General features: G+C 41.8%; 1 protein-coding gene across 1 annotated transcript in view; it reads right to left on the reverse strand.

Moving 5' to 3' along the window:
- Nucleotides 1-575: 575 nt before the first annotated feature.
- RUNDC3B (RUN domain containing 3B) overlaps nt 576-23907 on the reverse strand; it is a 781529-nt gene continuing 758197 nt past the window's right edge. Inside the window, exon 11 of the mRNA XM_069211571.1 lies at nt 576-5768. Within this exon, the coding sequence (XP_069067672.1) occupies nt 5623-5768 (146 nt within the window). The 3' untranslated portion in view covers nt 576-5622. The remainder of the gene's footprint in view (nt 5769-23907) is intronic.

Below are 23907 nucleotides of genomic sequence, written 5' to 3' on the forward strand. Positions count from 1 at the left end.
TATTGTGACAGGTTCAAAGCTGTAGTTGACATTTTTGTGCATCATCTTGATCGGAGTGTCGACTTTCGTGGTAGACGGTTAATTCATTTATAAATATATTTATGCGGGTTTTAAGGGCAAACCAGGCCTTCAAATGTGTAAGCGGTATAGTAAAATACAAAGAGTAAAAACATTCTATAAAATGAATAGACTGAATGAGTGCAATTATTGTTGAAATTGGCTGACATTATAGTTTCTGCTGTATGATCATGTAATCAGGAAGTCTTTTAGCTAGCGTGATTCTGAAATGCAAGCAATATTAGTGGTTGATTGTAAACAGCTTGTTATTGGGTAATTCCAGGATTTTAAAATTTGCATGGAGGAATTGACTCCTCCCTTCGGGCAAAAGGTTCAGATTTGTGTAGTAGAAGGGTTGTAAACGGTGTTGTGTATTATCTGACACATTCATCATATGAGGTGGTAGAAAAAAAAGTAGGGGTTGGGGCAAAAAGGGTTAAGAATGAAGGACAAATTCCATGCATTAGAACATCACAGAGCCATGCGCTCCCCATTACATTTCAAAATAATCCAGGTCAGCAGGTATTAAAGACAGTTTTAATTATGTAGTGGAGAAAAAAAAGAGAGCTATCATAACCAAGTCATAAGACTTTTACATCAGCTGGACGTTTTGGTCAATGTAGATGCAGTTCAGAGGTTGGGGGATGACTTCTGAGCCATCTTATCTTAAATAATGCTCCCTTGGTCACTGGTTTCAACATACTAAACCGCAGTTTACATCGACATATAACTTTTTGACAGATGTAGCAAGGTTTACAGAGTGGTTGACAATGGCCACTGCTGTGACATGCGTAATCTAGGCAGTGAAATGTAAGAAATATACTGTTAACAAACATAGATCAACAGTGAGGGCATACATGCGTGAATTAAAAGGAACGCCTACTGTTTAGAAATATGACCTATCACAGAAAAATGTTCACGTAGAGCAGTATGTTAGTTGCCTAGCCTACTAACTAACTGACATGTTTCAGGCCCACAAGGGTAATAATCTACCAGCTAGGCTGTAATAAGGACATAAAAACAAAACCTTCCTATGTTGCATGACAATGGATAAGCACTATTGACCTTGTACATACCAGGATCATCTGTCTAATTTATCTGTCTAATTCAAGCAAAAAGAAGCATTTTTTAGTTGGAATTATTTATATTTGCAGATGTGAGTGGGACCCAAAAGGTAAATTAGACTGAAGGCTTGTTTATGCTTGAATTAAATAGAGATCTCATTGATATGGTGAAGCTGCCTTTAATATACTATCAATAATGTTGTGAGCACTTCTGAATGAGAACAATAATAGTAATTGCTGGGTTTCATGTTCTTTTGCAAATTTTTTTAATTTTCAGTTCAGAACTTTTCTTAAACCGCTGTTGCATAAGTTGGGGCACTGTAAATGCAGAGAAGCGCTCTTCCACTTACAATGTTGAACAGCCATGCAATATGCGTGAGAGTAAGCTCCTTCCTCTGTGCTCCCCAAGATTCAGAAAGTCTATGGAAGGGCAGGATGGGGCACAACTTTTCCTAAAGGTTTTTATTATTAGTTCATGTCGAGGACAATGACAGGTGCCCCTTGTGGAATGTTGGTTCTGTTGTCTAATTTTATGTATATTCTTTGAGGGTCACTGCTGCTATGGTGTCTAGCCACGAGCTATAGCCGATTTTGCCATGAATTCTATTCTGTAATTGTATGATAACATTGTTTTTATATTTCTTTTATGGTCGCCACCTGGCCGAATAAAGATTCGTTTTGATAAGAACAATAATACCCATGATTCACGTGCACAAATACGTGTGTTTATTTGTAGGTCCTGATGAAATGCCCTGGTAGCCCATTGGTTCTAGCGTTGGATGGAAAAATACTAACCAGGTTCCTGGACCCATAATGACAAACGTTTTAAAACATTTTTTGTCCTGTGAATCCTATGTTATTTAACCCATAAACCTCTCTTTCAGTTATGCACTCCATCACTGTGATGAAGAATAACAAGTGTATGAGCAATTAGATATTAATATTGGACTGATTCTTTACATCAGTCGATGCAACAAACAATTTTCGAATGCTTACATCACAGTTGTCAGCCAACTGTAACCATTGACAACACAATCCTTTATGGATAAGACAGAGAGCTCTGGTCTGTACAGAAGAAAAAATCTGTCAAATTATGACTTCAGAAGGGCAAAACATTTCTTCATTACTAGCATCAACCAGCTGCCTACTGGACGTATAACCAAGGACAAGGTACTGGGACTTTTAACCAAGGACAATGTCCTTGTCCGCCAACCTGGGAAATGTCCAGGAACTCAAACTACCTATAGTGAAAACAAAGGATGCTGATTGCTCCAACTAACAAATGAGCCACCAAACTAACATTAACAGGTCAGAACAGATTTATTGTAATAATCCTGTATGTAGGCCTGCGTGTTTATCTCTAAGAAACACATTGATAGAAGCAAGACGAGGGTTGCAACTAGAACTGCATTGTACAGTATGGATTTCAGGCAGTAAGCAATCACAGAGGCAACTGCAGTGGAAATGTCAGGCTCAAACAGGGTCTAAGGTAGAAGCAGGGTGAAGCATGATCATTGCTGCCTCTTGTGCCTAAGATTAAACGTTCTTAGGGATGAAGCAGATCTATAAAGCAGTGGTTCAATGTAGCAAGAAGTTTACAACAGTCATCTGTTAACATTCAGCAAACAAGAGTGCACGGGAAAGATTTGCCCAGTAGCAAACGGAGACGCTCATGTGCAGTACGATCTAATACAGATGGCATGGGAAGGTGGCAATGCACGTACGAGTGCTGTGCAGAGAAATACAGTAAGGCCCACTTCCCAGCAGATCCTGCCAGCTGGAGATCTAATTCTATATTCCTTATAGGATCTGTGGATGCCCAACAGTGGTTGCAAGGTAATGGTTAAGCATATGTGGGTTGGGCATGGAGAGATGATCGTATGGATCTGGGTTCCCGAATGAGAAAGGGTGTTATCTGTTTAAATGTCACATCAACTGGGCTCCACTCTCAGTTATGTGTCCTACTCACTTCCACTGGAACAAATAGCATTGGCATCAATATCTCCAAGACAAAGGCTAGACTTTGAGCTATAAAAAAGGAAAACCATTGTATGGGCAAGCGCCTATTATTCATGAAATCTAACATTCTAACATTATGCCTTTTAACCATAACCACTGAAATAAGTAAGGAATACTTGTTTTCATTATATTTTTCTACAGATCCTTTCACATGATAATAGTGTTCTATTAAAGGAGACATTTATTTAGCAGCAGCACACAATTCCCCCACTAATATTACATTTGCCTCAGTTGTCTTTGACTTTTTGACACATTTAAACAGTCTCTGAAAAAGAGGAATAACATATTTCTTTTATTTTTTCACTGCACCGGTTTTTATCATGACTATGTCCCATATAGCAGTTAATTCTTTAGATATCTTATCCAAACTCTTTGTAATAAATTTGTACTGGGTGTCCTAGGAATTTGTGAATTGGATTTAGACGTTGGCATTGAAAATGGTGAATGGCATTCACATGGACATGTTATTGACACAGTTTCACTGTTTTGTGCTCAGTTTTACCATTACCTGGCAGCGAAAAGAACATGAGCACAATGTCCGAATGAGTGTATTGATTCCTCTATTCGTAATTGACGTAGAGCTAAAAATTATACAAGAAACCTTTACCCCTTTCTTCAACTGTACCGAATCTTGATGTACCTTTTCATTTACGATCCATTATATACAGCCGTCCAAAGTTGACATTTTTTACTTTGTGCGGTCATTTGCATGTGTGCCTATATCGTTAAAATCCTAAATTATGAAGAAAGACGGATTTATTACATTTGCTTTTCAACAGCCATCAATTAGATCCTGTTGTAGGTGCAGTGAACACGGGTAAGCTTAATTATACCTTTGACTGGGACAGATTTTCAAAATAAAACCAATTTCTTCGTACTGCTCTGGTCTTTTTACCCCTATTTGCTGTTTTAAATATGTATTTTAATTAAGCGGCAGTTTTTTCTGCAAATGGGAAATTGGTAAAGGACAGTCCGCGACAGTACACATGTATCCATCGTACTAACAATAGTTCCTTCACAGTGCTGCAGCTAACCCTGTAAACATATTTTTAAAAACATCTTTGGCACAAAAAAATATAGTTTTTCAAAATAAATACAGAGGGATGAGTGGCTCGATGTCAGATTCTCGTGGTTTTAGATGTAAACATGGTATTAAAATACTAGATGGTAGAGGTGCACTTTGAGTTACATTTTAGAAAAGATTAAAACATATCTTTTTAAACTGTTAAAAACGTTGTGCACCACATTGAAAAGGCAATACCCACTGAAATCAGCAATACAAATCAGACGCAAGGTGCAATATGTTACCCTGTACTCTCGTTTTTAGCCACAAAAAACACAACAAATACATTTGTTTTATATGATATAGAGCAGCCAAGCCTAAAAAAATTCCCAACAGGAAATACATGAATAGAATAATTATGTAACATGGCTGATTTTAAAACCTTAGCTTACAGTATTTACAACTAGAGTGCATACTTTTCTTTAGGCACCAATGATGGCGGTGAAATGCCTTCTGTTGATGCTATCTACTGGGCTAGTCCTCACACTTTTTTGCCTCTAGACTCTAAAGATTTGGAATAGGGGCGTAATACAGTAGATCGCTACTTTTAAAATGGAATTCCTGATTCCCGGAATCAGGATATCTGAATGGATAGTTGAGGATATGTCAGAAAGGGAAAGGAAAGTTGGTGCTAATAGATGGTAAAGAAAAGATTGTTCAAAACTATTAAGAATATCCACAAAGTTGGACGTTTGTGAGATTCACAAATTGTTTGGAGGGGATTGAAGAGGTTTCTCCACAGTGAGAATAATGTTCCTTCTTAAATCAGCAAACTATACAGTGCAAATGCAATTTTCGGTCTCACCCTAAGCAGGCAGATTGTCCATGGCGGAAATTCTGCTTGGTGTATGTAGGGAAAGAGATACTATGCATAGACCTGGAAATAGAGATAAGGTCTCGATTCCTAGTACCAAAGTCTCAACGAAAAAGTTGCCTGCATAACAAGAAAATCAGATTCAAGAGAAGAGTAGTGTCTTCTCTGCTCAGATTTAGATTTTCTTTGTAAGCTCAAGACATTATCTAGTTTTCATGCGACACCAGTGAAAAGACTTAAAGTAGATGCTTTCACCAGTAGACACAATACTAACTCAAGGCAGGTATGCGGTGATGCAGGTTTACATGAGCATTCATGCTCAACTCTGCCATTGTTCTTTCAAAGTAAGCACAACTTTTTCATATGTTTAATGGCTGCAACAATCATATTGTCTCGAAAGATTTCTGCATTTAAAATGAATATAATATGTTTTACCTTAGCTATCATGGAAAAGTGCATTACAAGGAAGCAGCAATTATGAACATCTTCTTTAATCTTCGACATACATTTTTCTAACAAAAAGTATCTGAGAAAAGTCAAAAGTATAGAATGTGGCTTGGAGAAAGAGAACATAAAAGACTTTGTTAATTCTGTGCCCCTTCTCTTCAAGAAGGAGTTAGGCCAGGGCTTGTTATTTCTGTGGCAGGACTGCCGAGATAGTCAATGGATTTCAAGCTGGTGAGAGACTTGTAGCTTGCAACGGACGTTAGAGAACCGCACAGGCCGAGCATGGAAGGGGTGTCTTCCTTTCCTGCAAAGAGAGAAAAGTACTCTGATTACTGCTGAATTTCCAATGCAAAAAGAGGTACTGGTTTTTCGAGGGTCATCTTCAGTGAAGGAAAAAAGTAATGTATGATTCATCTATATCCCAAAGCCCCCAAACCTCATCACTACTGTGCAATTTCAGGCAAACATTTATTAAAATAATAGATTTCTTATTAGTTAAAATAAAAAAATAAAATAAAAAAAAAGCAGCAATTACAATCCTTGTCTGGGTAAGGCCACAAGCAAACCAGCGAATCCCTAATTAACCTGTGTTTCACCCCCTGGTAGCTAAGTACACAAGCAGTCAGACTTCTGTTTGAGGCAATGTATTAAGTATTTATGCAGCACTTCAAACAGTAATAAAGTGAAAACACAACACAATAAAAATCCCACACTAATGTAGAACAGTAGTGTAACATTTAATAAATAATTTAAGAACAAAATGACAAACATCCAATCAGTACAATCAGATATTTCAAAGATTTAAGTGTAAATAGTGCCCAAAAGCATGAAGCGCCAAATGTGGAATCTGGTTGCGGAAGAACTGGGAAAATTCACAAGTTCAGGCCAACTGTGATAGAGTGTGGGCCAGCTACAGGGACTCAGTTAGGTCCGCTAATAAACAGTACCTTAAATCCTTGTTGCGAAGCAAAGTAGAGTCCTGCTGCAAGGATGCGTTGCACAGCAGCGATTCATAGGAGCTGTAAAGCTAAAGTATAAGGTACTGAGCATTCTTTGAGGATGCTCCTCAATGAGGGGCTTGCGATGTGAAGACCTGCATCGAGATGCACCACGCACACACTGGTTCCAAAAGAGCTGAGGCGCTTGCGATGTGGAGTCCTGCATCAACACAAAGGATGCTGTTGATGAGGACTGTGTCAAGGGTGTGTTTCACAGCAGTAGTTCCCTGGAAGGTTGCGGACAGTGATGCAAAGTCATGTACCAGAGCTGGATCATGCAGTGGTCCTGATGCAGAGTTTGGTGAGGGGACGGGTCGCGCAGTGACTCCGATGCAGACGTTCTGCTCCGACATGCGCTGCGCTTTGATGCATAGATTTTTCTGGGACCACAGATGGGGCTGGTAGAGCACATTCAGGCCCACTTTCAAGGGTCCAGTTGTGGAGTGTAGGACTTACAGCTGGCAGAGTCCAGGTGTTGAGGAGATGAAGGAAGGCTGTTCTGTCCCTGAGGCTTCTTCTCAGGAGGCAAGCCAACTAGCCCTTTGAATCACTCTGGTAATCCTGTGTTCAAGATGCAAGTCCAGTCCGTCACCCAGGCAGGAGCCCAATGTCCAATAATTATACTCAGTGCCCACTTTGAAGTAGGAGAAGGTTCTAGAGGTTTCTACTCACAAGAGGTGCTTGGAATATCCTGACTCCCTGCCCTTGTCCCAGATTGTCAGTGTTCACAATAGACTATTGTAAAACTCCTTTGTGAGAGTGCTCAGGCATGGTCTTTGTGAATTGCAAGTGTGGTAGGTGACAGCTCCTCCCTTGCTAACTCAGAGTGGCTTGTCCAGCCAACACCTTTGTCTCACTGACTGGGAGCAATACACAAAGACCAACTGTCATCGATACATGATCATATTACCCAGGATGCAGGCAGCAGACACCAAATTGATGAGACAAGACAATGCCAACTTTTCAAAAAGTGGCGTTTCAGAAATGAGTAGAAATCTGACTTTGCGTTAAAGCGTGTGTTTCATTACAATTCTTTAGAAATCAAACATGAACTGTCTACCAGCTCCCAATTTGAAGTTACAGTTTATTGAATGTAATAAGTTTACTACACTGTTACTTTAAGGGAGAGGTTGGCCTTGCAGAAGTGAAAAACAAACTGTTTGCAATTCTGCATATCCTGGTAGTGAAAAACAAAGTACATGTCACACTTTTTAAATACATGGCACTCTGCCCTCAGGGCTGTGTGTGGCCTACCTTAGGGGTTACATACATGTATTAAAAAGGAAGGTTTAGCCTACAAGAGTTTTATTTTGTTAGATCAAAATTACAGTTTAAAAGTGCATACATAGGCTGCAATGGTAGGCCTGAGTGATGTTTAGAATGGCTCCCTCAGTGGGTGGCACAATCAGTGCTGCAGGCCCACTAGTAGCATTTAATTTACAGACCTTAGGTACACGTGATACTCCTTTATTAAGGACTTACAAGTAAATTATTTATGCCAATAGGGTATACGCAAACTCTATCAAGTATAGAGGAGATACAGCAAAAGCACTTTAACAGTGGTAAAGGCCAGCAAAAACGAGGTTAGCAAAGATAGGAGGGGGAAGGCAAAAGGTTTGAGGGAATACCACCCTAAGGCTGATAGTTCTAACACATAATACATATTACACACTGCATTTACCCAGTGTGTATTTATTATTGCATTGAAAAATAGTTTTTCGCCTCACTTTGCCACCCTTTGGTGAATTTGCATGGAACTTTTCAAACAAAAAAAAAAATCACTTGATTTGGATTCAGCATGACAACTTTAATGCAGAAGTGTCTGGAGAAAAACTCAGGGGCAAATATAGTAGCATTTCCCATTTTAATTCCAGTCGGACACTTTGCTATCAAAATTACTCCAAGCTTGCCATAAAAACTGCACTATTCTTAAAGAAAGTTCTTTGCCTGATTTGATGTAAATCCACTCAGTTACAAAAATGTGTTAGGTGTGCTTGAAAGGGTTAAAAGAGATAGCTTGACTGTGGAGAAGTTATTTTTAGTTACCTATAGCTTTAGCATTATTTAAATAATTTACACAATGTCTTGTAGACTCTCAGCATGTTTTGCTTACACTTAGAATTTTGAAATGTGTACAGATCCATCAAGGCTTCTCATCAAAATGTGGACTGGACAAAAATATCTTACTGACACCTTTTGATGAAGCCAAATATAATTTGACAGATTTTTTACTTAGTCTTCTGTCAGATTGGGTAGTTCATATTACAGGGAGACAATTTCATTTGTTTATAATGGCCTTGCTGTTTAACACATCTAAAGGAAATTGGACAGGCTTTAGCAAATTAAGCCAAGTGCAGGAATCTTAATTTTCAGACAGATAAGACAAGGGAGGGCCAAAGTTAAAAGGAAAGTTAAGACAATTGATAACTTTTGTGCAGTTTAATGGATCTGCACGATGCTTGGTAGACACATACGAGGTTTAGGTTACTCTTGAGTTTCATGTAAATGAGTCAAGGGTTCACCGTTAATGGAGAGCAAACGGATATCATGGAGCTGTTCTACTAATCGGCATTAAATTATGCAGACTGACTGCAAGTTAAGTGCATGGCACAGATGTATTATTTCAATAACATCTTATAAGAGTCAAGGCAAATATAAGAGACCGTGTCAAAAACAATTGACTTCCAATAACTTTGTTGCAATTTCATAGATCTTCAGACACTATGGCAGACACTTTAAATATTTAAGTTACTTCTGAGATGTATAGTTTCATGCAGCTCTGTCAAGAGGGGACATGGTTGAGTGGGGACAAGAAGAATTGGTTTGCTAACCCTTTTGATAAAGCCAAAGAAAATTCAGCAGAGATTTAAAGGCTTAGTTTTTTGTTAGTATACTTAAGTGAACCCAGTGAAGACTCCCAGGGTCAACTCAGATCTAACAATATATGTTAATTTAAAGGGGGAAGATAGTCAAAAAGCTTTGATTGGAAAATAACTTTGCCACCATTTGATCCAGTTGCACTAACGCGGACATATCTGAACTGATTGAACCTGGAAGCTGCTTGTGCAGCTGGCCGCAAGGGAGATTGTGTGTTTGCGGAAAGCCACCGTTGTACAAGATTAAAGGCTACATGCAGTGACAGTTAGTAACAAGATGTGTCCAACTTGAACTGTCCAACTTGACCTCTGGTCATGTTTTGCAGTCAATCCCCAGTGCAAAAAGCAGGGGGCAGTCTGCAACATGATGCAAGCATTATCATTCACAACCTCGTCTACCACACACCGGCCCTATGTAACCATGCAACCACCAGTAAAACTCTTACCTCCATTCTAAAAAAATAAAAATACAGGTACCCGAAAGTTATGGTTAGCTTCTGTCATAACTCCTTTGTGCATGTTTAAAAAGAATTCTGAAAATGTTTAAGTGCAGTTACAATTATGAACTAAAGCCGAAAACCCACAATATTTCCCAATAATAGTTAACCTCAAGGCCATAGTACGCACACTTGCCATCAAAACAATACAAACCATAATTCACACACCAAATGCAATACTTCAGATGTCACAATATTTATAACAAGAAATAGGAGGCCTTTACAAAATACATTTAAAGTACAACACATATAAAGAGCTCTTACTGTGTCAGCATTGAAGTCATTCAAAATATTAATGGTATGGAAATATGTGACAAGCAAGATAATTATTCTATTATCATTTTTAAGTCTGCTACATCACGGATGACGTTATGAACACTACATTTGGGGGGTTTTGTAACATGACACACACACACACACACACACACACACACACACACATTTGGTTTTCATTCAATAACTAGAAAACTACTGAATGGATTTACTCCAAATAACAAAAAGGGCTCTTTCTGGACCAAGAGCTACCTTTCTGCCACATTTGGTGTAATTCCATCCAGTGGTTTCGGCGCTATCGCTGTTCAAAATCCCTATGGAAAAATGAATGGGGAATATGTGTTTTGGGACCCCCCTCCCTTTTTCTCGGCCCCTGCTTGACGGGTCACCCCAAAACTTTCCAGACAGCAGCTGATGTGAGCGTGAAAGTTTTTGGGAAATTTTCCTGAAGATTCATCAAACAGCGCTAAAGTTAACAAAAACACTTTTTCGAAAGAAACTAGGTCCTAACTATATATATATATATATATATATATATATATATATATATATATATATATATATATATATATATTAAAAATTAACACACATGCTTCATGGAGAAGAGTATAGCACATGAGCACCAACCAGGAGCTGCTAGACTACCCAAGGCACACAGCAGAAAATTGCACACTCAATGAGATAAACTATCTGATCCAAGAGGTCGAAAATCTACATACCAATTCTGGTAATCCAACAAAAGAAGTCAAATATAAAACAAAGCTTACTCATTTATACAGGAGAAAGGCTAACTGCTCTTTTCCCAGAACTAGCATAGCCAATAAAACTCCTTGTAGTTCAAAGAGAAATCATCCCCCTTAATGTGGGCTCTGCTTTGTCTGATCCAGTCCAGGGAAGTGTTTGCCTTCAGAACCAAGCTGCCCATACTGAACCAACATTTCCTAGATCAAAAAGTTATTCTCTTCTCTCGCAGCTTGCCCCTTTCGATGATCCACATCCTAGTGCTGCCATGAATCCAAAGATACAGAAGGATGGTGGAAGAAGATATATAGATCCCACAAATTCTAGATATGATTTATTAACTCATGATGTGAAGAACCTTAAGCTCCTGGCGCAGAACCTATCAAGGACACAGGACATTTTGCGACCAAAAATTCCATTTAACCCCAGTTACAAGGTAATGGATCAAAGGATGATCTGAGCAACATCAGGAATATTCTTCCTCCTACCCCTCAAAACCAGCTTACTGTAGACACCCTTAATTCTAAGACACTTAATGAACACAAGCCTGAGCCCTCTGATCCCGCACAGCGGACTTACAAATGCCAAAGAAACTATACTTTGTCTACAGCCCCACAGGTCCCTATTGGGGGCTTATACAGGAGGTGGGACTCTTAAATTATTTGAATCTCCCAGTTACTATCAACTACCTTTTCGCTTTTAACCCTATTTCAAACAGTTACTTACTTAGGAGGATGCCCCATTTTGAGAGGGGAGTGGTGTACATGATCTATGTCCCTAAGTTAAGCAAGTTAGCAGGGGAGGACAGTGACTCCCTGAAAACAAAGCAATTTATTTGAAGAGGTCATGCATATCTGCCTCTCCTTGTCTGCTCCGATATAGTTGATGTTTTCTGCATAACCAAGAGTGGGGAGCTGTACCATATGATTAAGTATTAAGTTTACTTTAGTTGATCTTAAATTAGGAGGCAGCTCACATCCTTGGACGCACGTTCTTCATTGCAAGTTCCCTGCCCCTGATCACATGTTGTTCCTTGTAAATGCAAAGACAATCTTCTTCATATTATTCATGATTCTTATCTAGGGACGGCAGCTGTGGTTCCTTCTGTTGCTTCTTTATTAATAACCACAGAAGAGACGGCTTCATGCGCCACGGGTTACCTACAGGGCCCAGATGAGGTCTAAGGGAAAGCCACCAAATGGACCACTTCCAGTATTCTTACCCCTTTCAGGAGTTCGATGGCATACAATCTCTTAAATTGTTATCTTGGAACATTGCAGACCTCTGTTCCAAGCTAGCTGACCCCAAGTAGCATGAGTTTATAGACAACCACCATGTTATAATGTTTTATACAAGATGGCTCACCAAACCTGCTCACAGGGTCCGCTTTTCTATTTATTTTATCAGTGCCCAAACTTCTACAGCTGGGTGAGGCTCTGTAGGGTTGATTATCTGGGTAAAGATGTCATTAAATTGTAATATCAAAACGTTGTATATTAACTCCCCTGGCATTCTTGCCTTGAGTGCATCACAAGCAAGCAGACCAAAGTCTCGATTCAGTCTACAATCACCGACTCCCACTCAACAAGGAGTCTCCAACTATCACCATCTTGGACTTACAGCTGTTCAAACCCAAACCAGAGCATTTGTTTGTGATTGGTGGAGACTTCAATGTTACCTTTATCCCCTCGAAAGTATGTATTTGGCACCTGAAGAAGAAGATGAAGTCAATTATATTCCATCTCCTAATTGCCCATTTGCACCTGCCACTGTTGAGGCCATGCAGCTAGCTCAGTTGACACTATCCCACTGTATTTCCGGCTACAACAGAAGATCAAAATATGATGAAACCAGATCACATATGTTCAATAGCGATGTTAGACCTGTCATCCTTGGTGTGGTTCTCACCTAACGTTTTGCCTTCAACCCTCCTATTAGCAACTTTATTTTTGCTGGCTTTAGGACTCTACACACTTTACCACTGCTAACCAGTCTTAATGCTCTCTCCTTAAAACATGACAGAATTGGCTTACACCCTATTGGCCTATTCAATTTATTTTGTATGTCCCTGGTAATTTGATACTGCATGTGCACAGTGCCTAAAAGTAAATGCTAGTAGTGGGCCTGCAGCGCTGATTGTGCCACCCACTTAACTAGCCCTTTAACCAAGTCTCAAGCCTGCCATTGCAGCCTGTGTGTGTGTAGTTTTAAACTGCCATGTTGACCTTGCAAGATAAACCTTTGCCAGGCCCAAACCATCCCTTTTAATACATATAGGTCACCCCAAGGTAGGTCCTAAACAGCCTAGGGGGCAGTGTATTCAAAATGTTGGACATGTACTCTTAAGTTACACATGTCCTGGTGGTGAAAAACTCCTAAATTCGTTTTCACTACTACAAGGCCTACCTCTACCATAGCATAACATTGGAGATGCATGTGCAATGTACCCAGCCAAATCAACTGTCCCGCACCCGTCCTTTGGCACCACTTTTATCCATCAGTGTCCCTCCTCTCTATAGGACAACAAGTCTAGGAATTTTCCTGCCTTGTTGCCCATCTCATACTGTCTACTATTTTGGGCATGGTACTGAGCTCTAGCCTCTTTCATCTCATGGCTGCTATACTCCTCACGACCCATATCTTCACGAGTGGTCAAGTCAACAGTCAGGGTCTGTATGCATTTGGTCTCCCAATCTAACTAGCGCCTGACTATTTTTGTCCCATTTCCTCCTCTTCCCAGTAAAATGGGCAATTAATTGTCCCCTGAAAACTGACTGGTAGGCTTCCCACATAATGGCCCCCTTTTCCTTATAATCAAGATCTGTCAACTCCAGGACCAGTGCCCTCATGTCCCAGCAAGTTAAATCCCAGAGGTCTAGTTGCCATTCAGGGTGAGATCACAGTGCTGGTGACCGGAAGCATGTCACTAATATGGAGTGATGGGAGACACCCCTTTAGATTCGCTGTGCTGTTATATCTACCCTGTTGCCACCTGGGCACCAACATGTACGTGGGATGTGACATACACTGCATCTGATTTGCGGCATATGAGTACTGCCACTGGGAGGGGTGTGTTACTTGCCATAGGTCAACCAGACAAAGGCCTTGCTGAAGGTGAAGATATGATAATTGTTTCAGGCGATGGTCCTAGAACTGATAATCCTGTTCAGTATGCTGTGAGGTTCAGGCCCCCCTCTTACCCCCAAAACCTCCCCAACAGGAGGTCATTCAGAACCTGTGTCAGACAAGCTCACAGTTGTTCCAGCCCTCTAGCCTGAAAACCCAAAGGAAAGTACTAGGAAGCCATCACTAGGACTTCCTCATTTTAATTTGCAGTCATTGCTGCATGGCAATTCCCTTGACTGACCCAAGATATGAAGCAGGAGAGACTGGTGGACCATGATGCTAACTCCCAGTTGAGAAGACAAAGTGCACCAACATTTTGTATCTGCCCCTGTCCCAGAACCTGCATTTATCACCAGCCAGGTGTAATGTCTGAAGGAGAATCATGTCTGGGATGTGCCTGGGAACATACTGCATCTCAACCCCCGCTTTACTTTGTTCCCCAAACCATTACAGTTCGAAGAGAGTATCCAAAGGCCCTGGCTTCTCCGTTTGGAGCTAAGAGTCTCTGCCATTAGTGTAGTCCTGTCCATGTGGGAACCCATATTCCCCATCTCCTTACTCATCTGTGCCTACTTGTCTGTATATCAAAACTTCCACATCCCAACCAAACCCTCCCACTCCACTATCTCATGCTGCAGGATTAACATTATCTGCCACCTAATGCTTGAGGGATCTGTTGCATGCCATCATAACTAGTGAAACTGCCTCTGTGACAAACCTTAATGTAGCCATTCTTCCAGTGGGACAAGGACCCGCAGGCTTAGGATATACTATGCATGCACTTCCCACTCATCCACAGTCCCCTTTCCTGTGTCCTCAGTGCACTACATGGCAGCACCAAAAGGAAGTCAGGTAATAGAATCCAAGGTCATTGACATGACCACTGGTGGGGAGTGCATCTGACTCTCCTCCAGAGTAAGGGCCTCCTCAACAGAATTGCCAGAGTCTAAGTCCAGTGCCTATAGCCAATTGGCTATCACAGCAGACTGTGGAGAATGTCCACTACCAACTTGGCCATCTCCACCTCAGCCTGGTCCCGTGAGGGAGTAGCCATCATGTATCTGTGGGGCTGGTGGCACGACCCCTTTTTCCTCCAGCCTGGGGAGCAATCACGGGCCCTCTCATGGGGCCCACAGGTCCCCCTAGACTCCAGCTTGTCCCAAACCTCCACAGTTGTGGAGAAGTACTACTCCTCCCTAGTCAATGATTTGCAGTTTAGCTTGGGGAAGCAGAGCATACTTAGGTCCAATTGCCTCAAGTGTTTCTTCACTGTGAAGAACATCGCATGTTGCCTTTTCACGGTGGTGGGAGTATAGTCACAGTAAATGTTCATGGAGTTCATGGACGTCATGGTCTGTGTGCCCTGGCCACTTGCAGAATATTGTCTCTGCAAGGAAAATTAACCAGCTGCACCACTATTGGTAATGGAGGTGCCCCAGGGGCTGGTGTACTGCTGGGGACCCTGTGTGCATACACCACTGTGTAGAGCTTGAATGCCTTGCCCCAAGGACAGTTGATAGGAGATATTCTGACACAATAGCCACATGCAGGGGCCCTCTACCCGTTCCGGCTATTCCACTATTCGCACAGTGATGCACCTGGAGTGCCCTACTGCATCGCCCAGCTGGTCTCTGAAAAGGGTCACCTCCTTTTGTAGGGTGGTTAGATGGGCCTGGGTCTCTGTCGCGGACTGGCCGATCTGTGCTAGGGAGGTTTCTGCCTCTGTCACCTCGTCTGCCAGTTTCCTGTGGGCCATGCGATGTACATCGCGTTCTAAAGTACCTGAATCCACCTCTGCCTCCAATGCAGATTTGGTTTCCAGGATCATTGCTACGATTGTGGCTGTGTAAGCTTTCAGCCTGGCATTTAGACTCCAGGCCTGGCCTCTGGCTCTCCCCGTGCCCCGAGGGCTCTGCTTCTGATATCATCCTGGCTGGGTTTGCGTACACCATAGTGACCGTGGGCTTCTCTAGTCTGCAGGTGGAGGGTGCTAGGAAGGAGAGGGAAAGATCGAACCCCACCGCCCCAACACCAAAATCACTGGCACACCGATGTAGGGGAGTTATCTATAAAGTACAAGTTTGCCAACGCTGGTCCACAGGCCAGACAAGACTCCCCTATATGCATTAGAGGCCCGGGCCACATCCCCCTCAAGGAACCAACCCACCCGGCCAAGACTCAAGAACCAGATGTGCCTGGACCTGGGCACATGACAGGCCCCCACAGAGGCAGCCACATCGACCACACCTGAGGGCACAAGCCCTCCAGGTGGAGCTCTGTATATTCCTCCTGTCAGCGGCTGTAATCACTACATGCAGACCTTATGACAGTTGGTCTGCCTGTTCCATTATTGTCCACTATAGTTTGATTACATGAGAATAATTATGCCCAGGAATGTTGGGGCAAACAGGGGAAGCTAATCTAACACATCCTTGTAGGTAGAGGGGTTAGAGAGTGGTGTGTTCTAACCATCACTCTTTTCTCTCTCTGTATCAACGATGCCTTCAATAGTCTTCTGAATTATATTCACAATGCACCTAAACTAAAAGCCACCTTTTTTTTTTTTTTTTTTGCAGAGAACACCCTTCTTTTATCATTCTAAAAACTAAATATATGGCCATGAACGCCCATAGGTCCTTGAAACGTAACATCTAGATAGAGCCAATACATCTGGAGAAGTTGGAAAGATTTGACTTTCAGGGCATTACGATCAATCTTAGATTATCACAGGCTTCACAACTAGAGAAGTGTCAAACTATTTTACGGCATAGGGCAGGTGCACTTTTAAAGCTACAATCCTCAACAATTCCACCAGCTCTGAAGGTTTATAAAGACAAAGCCTTACTGAAATTTTAAAATGTGATATTTCCAACACCTTACCTTACCTTACTTTTGCTTTGCCATATAAGATTTTGGTTAGGTATGCTAGGATTAAAAAACTGGAAGACAGATCCAACCTCGGTAACATCTGCCTCTAAATCTAGCTTTAAAAATTCCTATGGGACTATATAGCAGGCCAGATTCACAGGAGTGCCTCAGGGGGAAGTGTTACAGCCAACTATTTGGAATTTAAACCTTCAACTTCCCAAGAGATTTTTGTAGATGAAATGTATCCACCTCTAGCAAAGCCTATATGAAGTTTTGGTATGAGATGTTCGTATTAAACCCTACACATCTCAATAGTCTACTGCATGGTTTTCCGCCACTTATTGTTCACTTTGTATTTGCCAGAAAGTAGAAAACATTGGGCATTTTCTGCCTGGCCCATCTTGTAGCAAAGAGAAGGTGGATTCACCCCATTTGTTTGCATCAGGACTTTTGTCTGTATCGGCCCAGTTAAGAATGTTTCAGTGTGACACTGCCTCTCCCATTGCGTTTTGTATTTGTTTGTATGTTTTAAGAAGAATCGTCCATGAAATAAACTAGATGATAACTAAAAACTACATTTGCCATACGGCAACCTTGTGGCTTCAAATAAATTGAAAACATATTTGTACATATTTTGTGAACAGGAAGGGGTACTATTTTCCATGGCTTTGAAATGGCTTTCCCTAAATGAAAAATTAGAAGTGAATACACCATCAAGGTGCCACTAGAAGCAACATTAGACAACAGTTATGGTGCGATGAGATAACGAAGGCACGTGGCAGACATTACTTTCCGAATAAAGCAACATTGTTTCAATACCGAGAATGTTAAATTAGCAATTCCCCCGCCCACCTCCCCCCCAAAAAAAAAGTAAATATATAAACACACACACAGTGTGACACACACACCTGCCAGAGCACAAGAATACACACAAAGGTATGTCTTATTTCAGTTGCTTTGGTACAGGTGTGCCTTTAGTGCTTTTCTGACTGCAAGGAAGGCGGCTTTATACCCGAGGGCCTCTTAGAGTGGGCTCCATAAAGCTAGACAAAAAGAGGAGGCACTGCCACCACATGATCTCAGATTTACATGTGTGTAGCAGAGACGTCTTATTTTTGGGGGGTACAGAGCATTCTCACAGGATGATATATGCCTCTAATTAGACCCCAAAATAATTTCAGTTTTGGTACTTAATAGGTTAATGGAATCCTCATCCATGAGTGAACCATACTCTGGGTTCTCTAAATATCTTCTACTGGGCATAAGTCAGAGAAGAATTTTAGATAAACCTTGGTACCATCTGTGTGGGTCTTTACACCCACCTGGGTGTAATAAATGGAAATTGAAAAGGAAAAGCAATGTTGGGGAAACACTAATTAAACAATCCAAGGACAACCTCTGGGAGTGGAAGGAGCTAAACCATTTAGTGGCACCGAGATCCATGTTTACAACTTTGGACAGACTTTCTGAAACAATAGTGTTAGAAATTGAGTTTTTGGTTGGCAGTCAGGTTACCCTCTGTCCAAGCAAGAACCCTCACTCTAGTCAGGGTAAGTCACACACAATCCAAATTATCCTGTGACCACCCTGTGCTTGGCACGAGCAGTCAGGCTTAACTTAGAAGGCAATGTGTAAAGTATTTGTGCAATAAATCATACAATAACACAATATAGCACCACAAAAATACACCACACAGTGTTTAGAAAAATATATAATATTTATCTGGATATTTGCAAGTCAAAAACGAATAAAGATGTAATATGAAATTGTAGAGATATCACTGAAAAGTGATATAAAGTGTCTTAAGTCTTTAAAAAGCAAACAGTCTCTTTAAAGCACAAAGTACCTGGTTTAAAGTGGAAAATCTCCGCAGAGGGCCGCAGAGGAGGAGATACGTGGAAAAATGGGGTGCGTCGGTTTCGCCCCTTCACACACGGACTTGCGTAATTTTTCACGCGGGGAGGTCGTGTGTCGTTTTCCGGCGCGCAGACAGTCTCCTTCTGTGGTTCGTGGGATTACCACATGTCCCGGGGTCTGTGCGTGGAATCCTAGGCTTGTTTTCCAGCTGCGCGTCGTTCCGGTGGGCTGTGCGTGGAATTTTCTCCCTCACGGCAGGCGTCGCGTTGATTTCCTTTCTGAAGTCAGGCGGCGTTGTCCAGGCGAGGCCGTGCGTCGAAGTTCCAGTCGCACCGCAGGTGTCGCGTCGAGCGCCGTCTTTCCGGATCGGCGTGCAGTGAATTTTTCACCGCGGAGCAAGCTGTGCGTTGACTTTTTCGGCGCACAAGGCGTCCAAATGAAAAAGAGAAGTCTTTTTGGTCCTGAGAGTTCAGGGAACAGGAGGCAAGCTCTATCCAAGCCCTTGGAGAGCACTTCAGCAGCAAGGCAAGAGTTCAGCAAGGCAGCAGGGAACCAGCAAGGCAGCAGTCCTTTGTAGAAAGCAGTCAGGTGAGTCCTTTAGGCAGCCAGGCAGTTCTTCTTGGCAGGATGCAGTTTCTGGTTCAGGTTTCTTATCCAGCAAGTGTCTGATAAGGTAGGGCAGAGGCCCTGTTTTATACTAAATTGTGCCTTTGAAGTGTGGGTGACTTCAAAGAGTGGCTAAGAAATGCACCAGGTCCCCTTTCAGTTCAATCCTGTCTGCCAGGGTCCCAGTAAGGGGTGTGGCAGTCCTTTGTGTGAGGGCAGGCCCTCCACCCTCCCAGCCCAGGAAGACCCATTCAAAATGCAGATGTATGCAAGTGAGGCTGAGTACCCTGCGTTTGGGGTGTGTCTGAGTGAATGCACAAGGAGCTGTAAACTAAACCTAGCCAGACGTGGATTGTAAGGCACAGAAAGATTTAAGTGCAAAGAAATGCTCACATTCTAAAAGTGGCATTTCTAGAATAGTAATATTAAATCCGACTTCACCAGTCAGCAGGATTTTGTAGTACCATTCTGGCCATACTAAATATGACCTTCCTGCTCCTTTCAGATCAGCAGCTGCCACTTCAACAGTGTATGAGGGCAGCCCCAATGTTAGCCTATGAAGGGAGCACGCCTCACAGTAGTGTAAAAACTAATTTAGGAGTTTTACACTACCAGGACATATAAACTACACAGGTACATGTCCTGCCTTTTACCCACACAGCACCTTGCTCTAGGGGTTACCTAGGGCACACAGGGGTGACTTATATGTAGAAAAAGGGGAGGTTTAGGCTTGGCAAGTACTTTTAAATGTCAAGTCGAAGTGGCAGTGAAACTGCACACACAGGCCTTGCAATGGCAGGCCTGAGACAAGGTTAAGGGGCTACTGAAGTGGGTGACACAACCTGTGCTGCAGGCCCACTAGTAGCATTTAATCTACAGGCCCTAGGCACATACAGTGCACTCTACTAGGGTCTTACAAGTAAATTAAATAGCCAATCATGGATAAACCAATCAACAGTACAATTTACACAGAGAGCATATGCACTTTAGCACTGGTTAGCAGTGGTAAAGTGCCCAGAGTTCAAAAGCCATCAAGAACAGTTCAGAAAAAATAGGAGGAAGGAGGCAAAACGTTTAGGGATGACCCTGTCAAAAAGCCAGGTCCAACAAATAGTATAGTCTATGGTGTCTGATGTTAGGGAGAGGTGCAGCACAACCTACAGGCAACCACCCCGGTCATTAAGATCTCCTCCCAGAAACCCAGAAGAACACTCAGCATAATGTTTAGGTCAAAAATACAACTGAAAGGAAAATTGGCAGAAGTTATTGTCCTAGTGGAAACTGAATAATATAACCTTAATTTATCTTCTACAATACTCTAGTCAAGAAAAACAGGATGGTAATTGGCCTGAAGTTGTAGAATATTGTTGGGTGAAGATTTTGTTAACAGTGGAATAGGTTAATGGGACAAATGTCTCATTGGCTGAGATGTTTATAAGCTGGCAAATAAGTTTAGAAAGCAAAGAGGCATGATCTCTAAGGAGTCAAGGTGGTTGTTTGATCTAGGGTGGTGCCGGTAGTTTTAGTATGAAGAGTGACTCAGCCTAGAGTATAGGAGGCATGTGTTGCCTTGGTGTGTGGGCACTGCAGTCAGCTCTTGGAATACAGAGCTGATTTTTGCAATCAACATTTCTTTAAAAAGCTTGGCAGAAGTGGTAACTCCAGCTGTAGATGTTACTAATTTGAGCAGCCTTTTCAGTTTATTCACAGTTTTCCTTGACTCAGAACATTTGTTCAGCAGTTTTTATGGCCGTTTAGTAGTTTTTAAAGCAAGAGTAGTAGCGAATTTGTCAATGTGGACCTTGGTGTTTCCTTCATTAGGATTCTGTTCTGCCTTTAGATAGTTTCATAACTTTAAAGTTGTTGTGCATGATGTGACTTCACTCAGGTCTCTGTTGCTTTGGAGGTTAGGGGGAGTAAGCCATTCACTGCTGATGTAAAGTGGTCAAAATCTCTGTTGCTTGTGTTAGCCTGAGAAGAGAAAGGGGCATCAGGAGCTAGAATCTCTTGGGTCAAAGAGGAAATGTTGATGTTGTGGGAGTATCTTTGGATAGGCATCCTCACTGTGCTCATAGGTGGTTAGGCATATGGCAAAAAGGTGAAAACTGTTTTTGATCACACAGTAGAACATCTCTTACTAACCCTTGTACCTTAATTCCTAAAGAACACAACATCAAGTGTGTGGTATTGTACTCTGTGGGGTCCTGCAATGATAGGATGAAGCAAACGTCTAAAAGTGAGTTAGTAAAAGGAAGCAAGATCATCAGACTGGACATCAAGCCATAAGTTGAAATCTCTCAGTACAATAATTCAAGAGGATTTAATAGACAAATTACCCACTGGATCAATTGTAGCTCAACAGTTGTCCAAGTAGAGCAACAGCAGAGAGGCCAACCTGTAGAAAGTTTAAGCGAGGAATCTGGTTAAAAGAAATGTACTCCGCTTAGGTGAGTGTTAAGTTTAGAGAGGGGAGATGAAAAGGTGTTTTATGCACTACTGTCATCCCTACTCGTCTGCCTATCTTTGTATAAAATATAGTTACATGGAGGAACCAGGTGCCAGGTGTACAAAGAGATAGGTCACAAAAAGTGATCACAAATTCCAACTTTTCTCTGATTTTCCAATGTGAGCTATGTACTGAATTGTTGCATCACAAACTCTACAGTTGCAAGAGACCGAAGAAGGATCTGCCTAAATAATATTAATCAGGCAGGTTGCTATTTGCAACCACATGTGATTCAATGCAAACACATGTATGGTGACCAGCAAAGAACAGCAGACTATTGTCCCTGTGTTTACACTCTCAAATGGCAAATATTTTTCTTAAAGCAGACCCCGTTCCTTAAAGGACGTTGTGGCTCATCCTCCCCTCAGACCAATCCCATGATGTCACACCACACTATTCACCAACCATTCAATCCACACCATTCACCTTGCCTTTTGGAAACCTGTTACCATCAGGTTCGAGTAACTGGTCAGTGGTTTGCAACAACTGTTGATTCATGTAATATCAGATTGCAATTAGGAAGTAATACCCCTTTCACTCCCTGTCCTAAATGTGATTCATGTGGGGTATGTAGACCTATTTTGAGATTTGAAAAAGGTTTCCCGACTCCCAAAATGGGTTTAATGTATACATAAAAGTCATGTTGCAGTCGCAAACTCTATGATTGTGTGATTTGCAGAGTCTGCAGTTGCAAAATGGATTTGTACTCCTGGCCTCAGATTAGCAAATTACACTCAGATCTCAGCCGCCAGGCAGGATTTGAAAGGACAGTAGATATAGAGCTGATGATCTTCAAATAGGGAGTGACAATTAAGAATGAAACCTTTTAAATAATGTATGGAGATGGTTGGTTTGTGTGAATATTGGATAAAGGAATATTGACATTGATATTTCTGTTCATAAGGAGGCTCAGGCAAAGTGAAGTTCTTTAAGATGGAAAGTCATTGTTAATGTCAATGATCTGCTGTTTCCAGTGCATTCGTACCTCAGGAGACTCTAGGTGTAAGACTTTGGCCAGTGCCAGCAACAGACTACAGCAAATGGCAGCCTTTGGCAAAATGCCCTTAGCAGCCATCCCTTGCTTCTCTGCGCATGTAGGACGAGGGTCGTTATAGGTAGAAAGGGAGGCATTCCCGTAATAGTGAAATATGGTGACAGCACGTAGGACTGTGAAGTAATGCTGAGGGAACGACTGCTTATGTTTAGTGGAACCCGATGGGTGTTGCGGTAATGGAGCTGGAAGAACAATGAGTCCTGTGTGTGGCCTGGTCAGTGAGCATGAACAATATCCTGGTTAGGCCACATGGGGGATGCCAGATGCAGGAGCAGAAGTGAGCATCATCCGTAGTGCGTAGCACCACGTAGAGGTGTGAGATGGCTCTTTGAAATAAAAGATGGATGTGATTTCTTCTGCCACATCACCTCTGATTTCATGCTTCTTTTTCCGAGGTCATTTTAAGATTTCTTATGGTGTGCACTTGTTTTGAATGTATCATTCTGGTTCAAGTAAAGCTGCAACGGAATAGGGAGAAATTCTACTTACTTCCATTCACATCTTGACAGTGCAAACAAGCAATGGAGAATTAAAATAATTGGTTTCAGCGTTTCTTTTAAAGAGTGTTCTGGACGCATCCCGAGTGCAGTGCCGCACTCACTGGCTGCTTCCTACTACCGAGCCAGTCAGAAGTAGGTAGAGCTTTAGACCTCCATTTGAGGGAGGCGGTTCAGATCATAAGATTTCCTCCAGATGCTAAAAGAAGCCGCAAATTGAACATCCACAGCGTGTGTGTGTGTGTTTGACGCTGAGGCAGAATGTGCTCTATGTCAGCTTCATTATGATTGCTTCCATGTGACAAGCTGGAATAAATTTGTAAGAAATTCGTTGGTTTGAAAACAAAAGATATGTTTGAAATGGTTCATAACTACGCATTCCCATTGGGTATTTGTTTAAACTTACCTTTAGTTCAATTTCACCCTCAAACTAAATGCAAACCTTTACCCGAAGTCCTAGCCAATACCATACCGTGAGCAAACTGTACTCCTCACCCTATTTCTGACCCTATACCACTGCACACTTTACCCTTAACCTATCTCC

Source organism: Pleurodeles waltl, chromosome 10, assembly GCF_031143425.1.
Source record: "Pleurodeles waltl isolate 20211129_DDA chromosome 10, aPleWal1.hap1.20221129, whole genome shotgun sequence".
Classification (NCBI taxonomy): domain Eukaryota; kingdom Metazoa; phylum Chordata; class Amphibia; order Caudata; family Salamandridae; genus Pleurodeles; species Pleurodeles waltl.